Source organism: Melozone crissalis, unplaced genomic scaffold (genome assembly GCF_028551555.1).
Source record: "Melozone crissalis strain CALT ecotype California unplaced genomic scaffold, PUWL_Pcris_2 ptg000042l_1, whole genome shotgun sequence".
Lineage (NCBI taxonomy): Eukaryota > Metazoa > Chordata > Aves > Passeriformes > Passerellidae > Melozone > Melozone crissalis.
Genome location: NW_026535820.1, coordinates 31,499,253 through 31,513,297, shown reverse-complemented (window position 1 = coordinate 31,513,297; position 14,045 = coordinate 31,499,253). Strand labels below are relative to the sequence as shown.

The 14,045-nt window shown below is 36.7% G+C and overlaps 1 protein-coding gene across 1 annotated transcript in view; it reads left to right on the top strand.

The window, feature by feature from the left end:
• ERP44 (endoplasmic reticulum protein 44) overlaps positions 1–14,045 on the top strand; it is a 47,503-nt gene that overhangs the window by 8,706 nt on the left and 24,752 nt on the right. Inside the window, exons 2-4 of the mRNA XM_054284659.1 lie at positions 10,587–10,659; positions 12,456–12,495; positions 13,916–14,031. Of these exons, the coding sequence (XP_054140634.1) occupies positions 10,587–10,659; positions 12,456–12,495; positions 13,916–14,031 (229 nt within the window). The remainder of the gene's footprint in view (positions 1–10,586; positions 10,660–12,455; positions 12,496–13,915; positions 14,032–14,045) is intronic.

The window sequence follows — 14,045 nt, the reverse complement described above, 5'->3', positions numbered from 1 at the left end:
TATGTGGTGCAGGGGGTGAACAGTTAGGGGTTCTTTCCTTCTAATGATCCGTTAATTAGTGAAGGGAGCTCAGCGAGTGTTCAGGCCTCTCAGGAATTACCTTCGAATGGCATTTAAATCTGCTTTGGTTAAAAAGGTATAATTGAAGGGGGAGAGGCCTTTTTAGAATTTTTTTTTGTCAACATAGGCCAGCAGAATTTGCTAAATCAATGCAGATGTCTACATATAATTGGTGTTATGTAGAGAATAAATATTTTTAAATAAACCATTAAATAACTATGATACCTCATTGATGGTTTTGGTGGCAGTTTTGGTTGCAGCAGGCTTCCCTGTTGAGAGCAGTGAGATTGCTACATGAAGCTGGTTGACTGCAGAGCCAGGGTGTCTGAAACTTGCTCCCAGTTCAAGCACTGCACCATGTTAGTGTGTTCATACTATTTTTAGGACCAGTCTGGAATACTTGCTTGGATGTTTTTGCGGGAGTCAGCTTGAAGCTGGCAGGTCTAATATTCCTTGAAGAGAAGTAGACCAATCTCTGTATGATTCCCTTTTGTGCGTTTCAAAATATCTGTGGTATGTGTCCGGTCGTCTGCATTATTTATTCTTCTGCTGTCCAGAGTAATCCAGGATAAATTGACTGCATATGTGCAGGACCTTAGCAGCTGTTTAGGACAGAAAGGAAATACAGTCTGAAATAAGCCTCTCATTCTTCAAGGTGCATGCAGCTGTGGTTCCCAAAGGTGAATTTTTCTTTTCAGGTTCAGGTAGCATTGCTTTAATCAGTGCTTTTCCCTAGAAGATAAGCCAATGGATTAATTTGTAAAAAGATTTTATTTTTTTTTAACCTCCTCATTTGAATTGGGAGATTTTTCCAATGCCAACTTGTCAATTAGAATGCAGCTGTGGAGTAGTATTTCTATTACACAGAATCACCACCTATTTGGAAAGATTTTTTCCATTATCTACTCATATGTCATTTTAAGGTAACAAATAATAAATGCTAGCCTAAAAATTGTTTGCTAGAGACAAGCTAATGGATGTCCCAAGAGCTTTAATATGCTATGATTGGCAGTTTCCATGTGTAGAGTGGAAGTTTGTGGAGTGTGCATCACAATTATGCCTGGAATGAAGAAATAAAATAACCAAAGTAATGTAAGTTCAGATTATGTTTTAAGTGGATTTAGTCTAAAGTTCAGAGTTCTGATGTTAAGGGAATGATAAACAGAGATTATCAAAATGCCACTGTCTTTTAGAAAGCTTGTAATTTTGACATTCTGAGGTGTTCCTCATTTTGATTTCTCAGAAGAAGAGGGAGGAACAACACTGGACTGAATCTCAGTGGTTTTAATGTGTGGGCAAACACTTCATACACTATGAGTGGCTGCATCACAAATTATTATAGCTGTCTTTTGATAGTTGTATAAACAATACCTTAGCCTCTTGCTGCAGTATTAGCAGGTAATTTGAGGAAAAGTGGCATCTCAGTCATGCGGAAGGAAAAATAAAATCTGTAGCACAAGGAGAGTCGTAGTGATGTTGGTAGTATTGGTGCTGAAAGCTCTGGACCTGAAGTTAGTAAATGGGTGGTTACATGTGGGCTCGTTGTGGTGGAGATTGCAGAGCATGACGTGACTGTGTAATAGTGAAAGTGGGAGAGTCAGAATTTAAGTTGAACTGCTAATTGCCACAGAATCATCCATAGTTTGCTGCCCTGCTCCATTGTTTAGTTCTAACCATCATCACCTTCAGCATCAAACAAGGATGAGCTGAATCACAATGGCTGTGATTCTGTGCTTTCAAAGGGATTTTATTATTCAGAAGTACAGATGAGCAGCTGCCCTAAGGTAAATGATGCAATTTAAACAGTGTTATCAGAAACTGGCTTGTCCACTTGTCTTCCCTTATATTCCCTTTAGAGTGCAAGCTAAACCAGTATGTTTTGCATCCCTTTGGGTGGACTAGATGACCCAGCTGTATTTTTCATTTAAGTATTTTGTTTGTCTATTTGGTGCTTTGTCTGCATTTTTTTTCTCTTAACCAGTGCCTCAGCTGCATGGTTTAGAGCCATGTCCAGTGTGGATATTTTTCTCATGGAGGGCTGGTTGCTGTATATTTATGGTAGTCATATTATATTGGCATTTGAGCAGTGAGTAATTCATACCCACTCTTAAAACAAGTTCCAGCTGAAAGGTAAAACTGAACAGGTTTGTCTTTGCCTGAAGTTCCCACCTTTCTTGATAAGGCAAAGATATGGAGAACTTGATGTTTTGGAGAAGAAGGGTAAAAATGTGTTCAGTATTGTAACTAGATTGTGTCATTAATAAAAAGCTAAGCAGCTAGAAGTGCATAGGTGTTGAAGTTGATCATTTCACTTTAAAAAGAGTTGGTTTTGTCTTATTGAAGAATAAACTCAATATGTAGTAAAATATCTCAAAATAAAAATTGTGTTTATTTTTAAAGCAGTAGAATGTGCACAGGCAGCAAGGATAGAAAATTCTGTTTTCCACTAATATATTCAATACTTCAAATTATTCCAAGGTAGCAAACATTCATATGACATAAGAAATACAGATTCTTATGGAAACACTACATCTACTTTTGGTTTCTTCATCTATGCTTTAAAGGAGAGATTCTGAATTCCACAGCTACTCATCCAATAGAAGGATGTAGAAGTTTTTGTTTTATTTTAATATGCATTTTCATCACCAATCCAAAAATGAACAAAACATAAACACATTTGTATTATTTTAAAAAAGCTAATTTCTTGTTCTTCAATGGCCCTGTGTAAAAACTACAATAAAGAGCACAGGAAAGCCCATAGTTATAATGAATAGCAGGGTAATGTGTTGCTTTTTGTAATGAGGAATGGAGTTAAAAGTACACAGTCTCCAATATTTAAACTGTCTACAACAAATTTTTTTTGGTAGGGGGTTTTACATTTAATTGCAGTGGGCAAAATAGAGAACAGGGCCTTTTTCCTTGACTTAGTGAAAAGGGGCATCAAACTATTCTTCTCTGCCAGCCTTACCAAAGTCTTGACAAGACCAAGCTGCTCTTTATTTCATATTGCTGGATCATGCTTTAACAAGTTAAAGAACTTAAGAGTGCTGGCTCTCATACACAGCAACAGCTGCTTAATTTGTGCTAATCATTTTGGAGATTGCATTTGTATTTTATATGTGTTACTCCTGCTTGAAAGTGTATCCTTGTGTTGTTGCCAAATAATCAGAGCAGTTGGCAAAATGGAAAAGAAAGAGTTATCAGAACATGAGGTGTTTTTTTCCTAAAAGGCTGCACAAATGTGACCTTTCTTTTTCAGGGGAATTCTAGCTGCTTGTTTAAGAGAAGCAGCTTGGCAAATAAAATGCCTAAAGATTCAGAGTTTTCAGTAGTTTCCTGGGGAGCTGAATTTGTAGTTTTAAATCTGTGAAACAGGCTTTAAGGTAGATTCCTAGTTGTGAAGATTTGGAGCACTCTGAACATTATTCACAAATTAATATAGATGTTCAGACATCTGTTTACATCTTTTAAAGGTGTATGGACTGTGTTCTCTCTGTGTAGATGTATAAGGCAAGGAAACCAGTGCATTATAGCCCTGACTGGAGATTACTCTTTTCCCTAAAGGCCAAGAGAAATAACTGAAAGTTACAAATAATTCAGCTGGAAATAAATTACAGGTCTTATCTCAGTGACATTTTTTTAGACATGCCTCATGTCATTTTTTTGAACCCTTGCTTAAACATTTCTGTAAAAGACCATGATCCATACGTTTGTGCTCAGAGACTTAAGCTTTAGAATTGTGTTTGGGTGCATGGTTCTGCTACTAATAGCTTTGTGGAAAAAATGCAATGCATTGGACTGCATGTTGTGATAAGTGTGTTTAATTCTCATCTCTGCACTGGACTTTTTGAATGAACATCTTGTGTCTTCTAATGATAGTTCACAAACTGTTGAGAGATTAACTTAGCCATTTTTCTGGAAATCCTTGCTGCTGTGGTATCAGGCCATTGAGAGATCTCTGCAGCTCTGAACCATTCCCAGTCAAACAGGACAATCCTTCAACTCCTTTGCTTTTGTGCTAAGTGCAGTATTAGTAACCATTAGCTGTGAGTTCTTTTTCCTAATTTGGCCTGTCAGATCAATATAATTTTTCTGTTCCAATAGTTTCACTTCAAAGTAAGTTTTTCAGCATTAATAAGATAGGCACCTACTCTAAATATTCCTTCCGCACACTTAAAATGGGAGCAGACAAGAAGATGTGTGGAAGACAAAAAATTGCATGACTTCTTTTTCATAGGATGGTCTCTACTTAGCTTTGTGCTGTTATAGCACTGTTTGGCTAAAACAGCCTAACAGTGAACTGTCTATCAAGGCTGAAGAAGTAAGTTCACCTTTCTAAATATTTATTATCCATGTTCTGTTCTCCTGAACATTAGTAACTGCAATCTTTAAATCTGTTTTAAGTAGCTTCTTTTGAGCATTTTAAATTTTCCCGACTGAATTTAAGATACGGTTCCTAAGTGAAAAATTATAAGAAATAATTACTTGTTGCTCATTTAAAAATAGCTCTGAAAACTTGAATGTAATTGAGAAGGGATTGTTAGTTAATGTTTTGAACTAATAGATCTTTATCTCATAGTCTTACAATGAAAGCAGCTTACCTTACCAATAAATAAAACCCTGCATATTCACCAGGGATGGCAGCAGTCAGTCTAAGTTATGAAAATATTTGGGCACAGTCTGAAATCAAGTGGTGACAACTAAGAGTTGAACTGCTCTCACTGAGAGGGTGAATAATCTTCTTTTTTTATTTTCCTTCAGCATTCTTTATTTACTGTTACCTCTCTCTGCTCTGAACTTTGTGGTTCATTATGGGGCTTCTGGGAATGCTGCCAGCAAGATGTTCCTGATTGATGGTTCTGAAGCCAAAATTCAGGGGCTCTTACAATGTCTAGCCAGCTTTGGCATTGCTGTCTTCTGGGGTTGCTTTCAATTTGTATCATCCTACAGCAGGCTGTAAACCCGTCTGCTTCCTGTTGTCCAGGAGTTTAATGCAGACCTCAGAGCAGCAGCAGATCAGCAGCATGCACAAAAAAAGAGGCACTCAGGAGCTGACAGTCAGCAGCAGGGTCCTGGGGGACTTGGACTTCAGGTAGTAACTTCAACATGCCAGTCTGGCTTAGGTGTGGGCTAGACCTGGTTGCCAAATGTAAAATGATTTTGTGTTAGGGGAGAAAGATGGTTTAGTTGTCTGCCTTTAGGATTTCCCAGCAGGAGGAAAAGGTAAATGAAAAGTTTAGCAAGTGAAAATGAAGGCTGTTCTTGTTGATTGCTTTGCAGGTGTAGTACTAATTTGAAATCATAATGCTTCGTGAATACACTTTCTATATTCTACAGATAGTTTGCTTTGGAAATGAGGACCTCTGCTTCATTATGTGCATTAAAAAGTCAAGGCATAAAGAACTAGAATGCAACAGACCTGGTTCTTTTTTCCTTTTCTTTCAATTTTAAGGTTATGCACATTTAAACTGTTAAAATCTTCTGCAAGAAAGTGGCATGTAAAGTATAATGCACTTGAAATACCATAAAACTATAGGTCTGTCTCTCCAGTTAGCAATTAAAGAAATAACAACACTAACTGGTGCTGGTAAAATGTTGATAAAAGGTTGATTTAAATCTCTTGAGTAACCAGCAGGCTTTATTAATTGGATGTGTGGAATGGCAATTGAACAGGAATACTGTTAGCAGAAGGTGAGCTGAAACTGGATGTGCTTTTATTTCCTCTTTGGGAAAGTGGTGTGACACCTGGCAGAGGTTCAGTGTTGGGTTGGGTTGAATAGGTTCTGTCCAGGCATTTTGTTTTGTGTAAGGATACTCATGTGGCATTGCATGGTGTGTTTGGGAGGACCATAGTGACTTTCCAGCAGTGCTTTGAGATGTTTCATTTTAAACAATCAGAATAAATCTCAGCTAATTACTCCTCAGAAGTGACTGCTACTGGCTCTCTAAGCCATTGGCTGACTTCAAGTGAGGACCAAATCTTGATCAGAAACACTAAGATTTCTGTACTAATTAAACTTCCCAGTAAAAGCATGACCACTGTTATCTTCAGAAACTCCCAGGAACCTGAGCCATGATGTTCCTGCTTTATTTGACAGTATTTCTGAGGACCAGAAGAGTAAAAGTGTATGTCATCACCTCTTCTTCCCTCCCTCATATGAGCTAAATTTTATCTTTGTGAACACATTGTTCAGTTCCTGATTCTTCCCCTGAGCAATGTACTCTGTAAGTGCATAAAGCTTTCTGCATTCGCTTGTTTCAGTCTACATTTGTTTTGTCATTTTTCTGTAGTGTTAAATGTTCTGAGTAGATTATAAACATCCAACTTGAGCATCTTCACTCAAGTATTTTAGGTGTTATATTCTACTCCATTTTTTTAAACATTATTATTTCATAGCTACTTACTTTTACCATCGGATTTTCAGTTTGAATGTTTAAAAATAGAAATAAAAAAATACTTAATTTTATCCAATGTAAGTGCAGAAAGTTGAGTTGTTTTCAGGTGCACTTCAGTAACCAATTTTTTTTTAAATTATTTTTCCAAGATGCTTTCTTCAATGAGTTTGTAGCTATCTTGTAATGCCAGTTTGAATTTTTTTTTTTTTCACTTCAGATACAAATATGAACCATCATCCATATGTCCTGCTATGAGCAGTGGAATGTAAAGTTTGCATTTAAAAGTGAAAATTCTGAATACTTTCCTTAGCCAGTATGTTTTTCAGAACTTATGTTCAATACCTGTTATAAAGTGTGTAGCTGATATTCAGAAATTATTTCCTCAGAAATGTCGTGTTTTCTGCTCATGGGTATCAAGCATAGGCCTCAAAAAAGGTCAGAAAATATTCTCAAAACAGTGTAGCTTCTTAGAAATTCAAATACAAATTTGTATTCCTTTATGATAAATATTAATGCTAGTAATATCATAAACCCTCTTGCATCCCATGGGACAGCAAGATTACTGGGTCAAAAAGAGGTATTTTCTCCCTTACAGGCATTATACCTTAATGAAGGCTTCAGCCTGGAGTGTGTCTTGCATATTTATTGACATTTCTTCAAGGAATGCTTTTTTTCCATGAGTCTGTCTACTTATTACTAGAAGTTTGGCACCCACAGTTATTTAGTCAGTATAAAATGTTTGAGAACGTGATTATGAATATATTTGATGAAACAGAAATTTTCATACTTCTAGTGAGAAAAGTATTTCAATTATCTCAGGTTTTGTGCAGCTTTTGGGGGAAGGTGGTCTTAGTCTCAGTATTTTTCCACTACTGCAATACAAATGGACAATAGTGTATATGGTTAATTTGTTTTTCACCTTCAATACATGAAGATATTTGGAATATTTGTTTTGGTGTTAATATCTTAGTACATGCAGCTTGCACATTTCCATGCACATTTCCACAGTAAGAGTTAAGAAAGCAATCACAAAATTTATTTGTGCTATAAAGAAGTATTAGTTTTAATTCCTCTTTTCTGCACATAGCACAGTCTAGAAGAGGATCTCATTGGTTAGTAAGTCCTGTGCTTTCATGGTGCACTTAAATATTTGCATTGCAAGTAAAATGTGTTTAAAGTGTGTTGTGGCAATCTACAAATATGACTGCAGTTCCTGATCCATTGAAGTATATCTGCTAAGTAACAGAGCCTATTTCTTGACTGCAAATAATACACTTATCTATGTTATGTTTAATTTACGTGTAACTAATCCTATTAGATAAGATTTGTCTTGCTGCTGGAAAGTTATACTAGAAAAAGCCAGGAGGCTTTAAGAAATTGTTATCTTACCCATTTGGTTTGTTTAGACAATATGAAGTGCTACTGCTGAGCTCCTGTGAAAATAGTTATGCCAAGACCTACAATGGAAATTCTTTTTGAGTATGAATGGTGATGCAGAGATTGTGTGCAGCAACTGAAAAGCTCCTGCTTTCCAGAGGCTTGTGTGGATTTTCTCTTGTGTGGATTTTCTCAACAAACCTTGTCCAAGATTACAAGCAGGTTAAGTAGCTCTGTGGTCTTCAGGGTGATCAGAGGTCCTTGAGGCCTTGCAAGGCAGCTAAAGCCTTAGCACATTGAACTTGCAAAGTCACCTTCAGTAGGATCAGATGATGGCCAAGAAAACTATTGTTGAAATAATCCATTATTGTCTAGAGCAATATTTCAGCTACTATTGTTAATTGTAGCTACTGCTTCAATTGTACTCAAGTTAGGTCAAACCTGACATTTGCAACCAAGCAGCACATGCATACAAGCAAAACCTGTGCCAGCACATGCTGACCTGACCCATCACTCACTACAAACATAACTTCTACTGCCAGAACCTCCCCCCAGCAACACCAGGAACCTGTGATCCCAGGCACTACCAAGGGGTGATGGGGAGGTGTCTGCACTAAGGGTTGCCATCAGCTGTTACTTCTCTGGCTGTAATTTGGCCAGTGTGGATCTGGGTCCATACAGGTAGCTTCTTACTCCAAAGGCAGATCCTACCTTCTTGCTGCTCACTAGTCAGCAATGCCAGCATCTTCAGAGGAACTCCCTGAGCACTGGCCTGCTGGAACTTGTGCATTGCATAGCTTGCTTAATCAGGTAGTTTTTTGGCAGATTGTGTTGTTACACTGCCTGTTTAATCTCTGGACTTAGCAGCTCAGTTTGTTTCTGTGCAGTTGTCTCAGAGCCACAGTTTAGACATTTCTCTTGAGCAGTTGAAGTGCCACAGGAAGACTGTGCAAACTCCACCACAAATCTTAGATTTGCATTTAAGAATGGTATCTTATTCAACTACCAAGAGAGGAGCACTGGTACATATTTTGTGTTCCAACAGCTGGTGTGTTTTCAGGCTGTAGTGCAAGACAGAGTTATCTGCTACCCAAGGGCCTCCATATGGGAAATGCGAAAGGATCCCTATCTTCGCTGGGAAGTGATTAGTGATCCACATTAGTAATCTTCCTGATTAGTGATCCACGAATCAGAAAGAATTGAAAATGATAGATTGCTGCAAATCTCACCTGTGTGTGATTTGCAGTGATAGTTTTAGAGCTGTTAACAGTGTCTCACTGCAGTAGTTTCCTACCATCTTTGAAGCTGATCTTAAGGAAAGCAGGAATCCAGTTTGGCAATTTTTTCCCAATATTTCATATACACTTGTAATAAATGTAACAAAATTTGGTGTGTGACATTAAATGAGTTTTTTGATAAATTGTAAACAAAGGCAGGTATATCCTGGAGGCTTGTTCTTTGTAGTCATGGTCCTACTATAGGTCTCAAGCTCTTCTATAAATGCAGAGAACCTTATATTACTGGTTCCTGCCATACTGCTGCTCTGTATGGTTTTATTTGGATGCTCTTTATGCTTTTAGCTGTGTTTTTCCTTGGTGCCTCTTGAGCCATAGGCAGATGTTGTTTGCACCTCAAGAAGTAAATAAGTCTCTGGGATCATCAATTGCATGTATGTTGTGTGCTGCTGCATCTCAGTGTGGGATGTCTGTGTGCATCTCTGATCTCTGCCCAACTCCTTGACCTGTGCAATCTTCTCATTTCTCTTCCAAAAACTTTCCTTTTCCTTTGCTGTTGCCTCTGTCAGCTGAGGAACCATACATCACTTGAAGCCATGAAGGCATCACAGCAGAGCATCTGGTCCAAGCTCTGATTGTGCTTACAGAAGTGATGACTTTCTGACTGGCTTACTCAGGATGGAAACATTCATGTTCCAGACAAGAATCTGTATTATCCTACTCAAACATTTGCACTCTTGTCTCTCTCAAAGCAAAAATAAATTGTAATTCACCTGGGATAGAGCTGTACCTCCTATTTCTTTCAGTGCGTTTTAGAAAGAAAAATATCTGGGCCAGTTGCAGTGAAAATGAGTGTCCATCCATAAAACTGTGTATTGCTATGAGAGTTGCATTAAGAGTAATATAAATGTTTCTTTGTAATTGAATGATTTGGCTGATGTGGTGTCTTGGTTTTTATAGTCTGATGAGTCTATTGCATGCTGGGACTGAAGCAGTGTCAAGTGGAAATACAGAAGGAGATAAAAGACTGTAGCTAGTCGAGTCAGATGTATTGAAATAGTTTCCTAAAACAGCAATAAAAATGCAGGTAGTTGAGGCTTTACTTAATGAGAAACTTTTTGTCAGACAAGTCCTCTAAGTGACAGAATGAATTACTTGTCTCTGGCTAAAACATACGTGCCCACCTGTGTGAAGTTACTGAAATGGGGTTTCATTTCTTTCTTCAGAGTGAAGTTATGAGTATAAGTTACTCTTAAAAGTGCAAATTTACCTGTAACAGTTCTGGCTACATAATACAGAATGGTATTTAAAAAAACTAATTTTTCTTTCAATGTGAAAGCACGTTATATTGGTAGTTTATTTGTATATTTGTAGTACTGCCGTCATCTGAAATGCATTGACTGAATTACAGTTCTTTTACTGTTCTCTCCAGCTTTTGAACTGCAACACTTAAAAATCACACATCAGTTACTACTTCGCTGCTGAAACATACCTTACTGGTTTGCTTTCTCTTTTTAGGTGTCTTGGCTTTTTGACCCAACAAGAAGTGAAATAACAAGTCTAGATAGTGGAAATATAGATGACATTTTAAGTGAGTACTTTGAGTAATTTTTTTCCTTGTATGTCTGCAGTTACTTATTTGTGTGAACATTGCAGTGGTATTAAATGAATATTCATAGCCTAGCTTTGAATATATGAATTGCAATTGGCTTAGAAATATTAAATGCCTGTGGTTGAAATTAGCTGTCTGAAGTAATGTATTGCAATGAGAATTTGAAGTGCCTTAAGAAAATAATTGTTATCTTGTTTGCAGAAGGGAATGCTTGATTGCATAACCAAAACTAGTCTAGAGGGCATTTTAAAAGTTCCCCCCAAAATAATAGCAGCAAGTGAAACCCATGGTTATGGGCCTTAAGTATCTTGCTTGTTTAGCTCTGCCAGGTTAAGCACTGTCCTGATTCTGGTGGCTCATAGAATGGGAATCTTTAAATTAAACAGATATGTGTTTCTTGTCTGAAACCTTTCCCTCTGAAAAGTATGCAACTTGCCTGTATCTGGTTGTCTTTGCAGGAAAAAGTTATTGCATTGTTTCAAATATATCCAGGGTGAAAAATCTTTAATAATGTCTGGACTAGAACCTGCCTTATGATGTGAGATTGCTTTGTGATATGAGAGCTGTTTGTAAATACCTTTTCTACAGTGGAAAATGTAAAATTATTTTATACATTTTATATAATTTTATACATTGTAATTCACAAAAGGGAATATATGCTAAGTGTGAGTGCTTCTGAAATTCATCCCATTACTTTCAAGAAATACTTTATACATTGGGGGTGACCCTTAACTTTTCAGTGCTTGTTATTTACCCCTTCACCCCTGGCATCCCTTGCTGATAATAAAAATCTTAACACCATAATTGTAATCAAACTGTGGTGTTCTCCAGCCTACTCAAGAGTTGTCTTTATCAGCATGTTGTCTTTTCCAGGCTTTCAGCATCCTTATCTTCACATGTAACTGCTCTGTAGCTTTGTCAATTTTCTGCTTTGTCAGCATTTCTGCTTTATAAAGCTGTGGCTGATATTCTGTAGTTAGAGCATGTATTTCAATTTTTTAAATGTCTAGGTCAGTACTACTACTAAAAATTAATTTAAAGCATGGTTAGTTATTATATTCTATAAAGATAATACGTCATTTTTGGGCCAGAAATTTATCCATTTTATTATTTTTTCTTAATATGTAAAAAGGAAAGCATAATAACATTACTTCATTGCTTCATTACATGTATTTGTGTAGTACTGCATTTTTTTAGTGTCCCTTATTATTTTTCTGGTTTTGGGGACTGAAAATTTCTTTGCAACCTTTTCCCATAGTGTCCAGGTTAAATAAGACAAGTAAGGACAAACCAGAGCAAGTTGCACAGACAGGTTGCCTGTTCCTCAGTCTTCTACCCCAAATAGTTGGGATTTCAGCTTTTAACTGATTTTTAACACTTATGAATAATAGAGCTAGTGCTTAAGAGCTACTAGAGTTCTATTTCTGGATGGAATGCCTTAATTTTAAATCCAGAAATAATTTTTGCTGCATATGTCATTTAATTACTTTGTGTGTCTTGTATGCCTTAAGTATTTACATTTTTTTGTCTTACATATCGATAAAGTCAATAGAACACTTGACTGAAGGCCTCTTCCATCTTTTCCCCTTTGATTATTTTTCAGATGAGACTTACCCCAGCAGTTTTCTAGCAATCAGACTAAGCTTTATGCTAAATTATCTAGAAATATTAGCTTTTGTAGTTTTTTTGCACATACTTTTATAATCTTGAATAAAAGAACTGAGAAGTTTGCCTCACAATGTGACATTGGGCTTTTTCTTTTTCTTTCTTCTCAGACAATGCAGATGTTGCTTTAGTTAATTTTTATGCTGATTGGTAAGTTATTCAAGTTGTTTTTTTTTTTTATATTTAAGCTTCTGTCTTTTGAAAACTATCATGTTTGGCTTTCTAATTGAAAATACAGTAGTAGTTTTCTACAGTAGTTTTCTAGTTGAGAATACAGTAGTCTCTTACTTTCAAACCAGTTCTTTCCTGGGTTTACGTCCCGATTGCTTCTCCCTATGCTTGCTTCTTTCACATTGTTATAGGCTATAGTTTTAAAACATTGCAGCTTTAATTATGATCATTACTTTTAGACATACAGCAATAATCCCTCAACATAGCACACTGCTAGTCTGTGATGTAACCTGATTTATGAGTGAGAACAGATCAGTTTTGATCACGGAAATTCTCTGTTTTAAGGGTGGAGAAGAATGGGAGACAAGAAGCCATTGTAGAATATAACATATACATGCTGCATCAATGTGTAGCACACAGCTGGGCTGCCCAGAGTCAGGTTTTTTCTGAAGGTGGACTTCAGCTCTCTTGGCATTTTGAGAGCAAGACTTGCTCTTCACTTACATGTTTGCTGTTGCAGACATAACTGCATCCCCAGGCTGTCACTGTTATGTTGAAGGTGGGTTTCAGTGCAGGCTGGTTTATTGCAAGTCTACTTGCAAGTCTCATTCTCACAATTTCTACAGTGCCATTATGCATCTCCAGTTTAAAAATCTGCCATATGTTTGGAAGGACACAGTATAAAATAATTTTATTTACATATTTGTAATGGGCTTGTGCACTACTGTTACCATAAACTGCCTAAAGCCACTGAAGCATCTTTACAATCCTACCACCTTTTCTGTGGGCAAAATGAGAGAATTTCCATCACAATCTGACATTACTGGAGGAAGGGACCCTTAGGGTTCTCTTTATTCTTGCTGCTGTAAAGGTAGTCTGCTCAAATTCTGCCAAACCTGAGCAATAATATAATACATAATACTTGTAACTTGTATTGTTGACCCATAGAAAATTACCTGTGATATTTCTTGAAGGTGTTGGTGAATATTTCAATCTCAACAATCTAAGGAACAACTTTTACTACATTTTTAAAATCACTTTCCATGGGGTAATTCAGGTAGAAAAAAATTAACATACTTTCTGAATAGAATGTATTTCCTAAAGGCTTCTAATTGATTAATGGTGTTTCCTAGGGAGATAAAGCAGGGGAGCATATCTTGAACTATGTATTCTTTCAGAATTACTTTTTTTCTGCACCTGATTCATTCAAGTTACTTTTGAACTGATTTTTATCCACTCAATTACTGGGATGATTACAGACAGATGTGATCTTTTTCAAAGGCTTTTCTTTGTTTTCTTTTTTTCCTTTTTCCTTCAAAAATTGAAATGTTCCAGTAGTCATCAATTGAAAGATTTCAAGGTGATATTTTGAAGTCATGATTTTGTGTTGTATTTACAGGTGCCGCTTCAGCCAAATGCTGCATCCTATTTTTGAGGAAGCTTCTAATGTAATCAAAGAAGAGTATCCAGATAAGAATCAAGTGGTGTTTGCTAGAGTAGACTGTGATCAGCATTGTAAGTAAATCTTG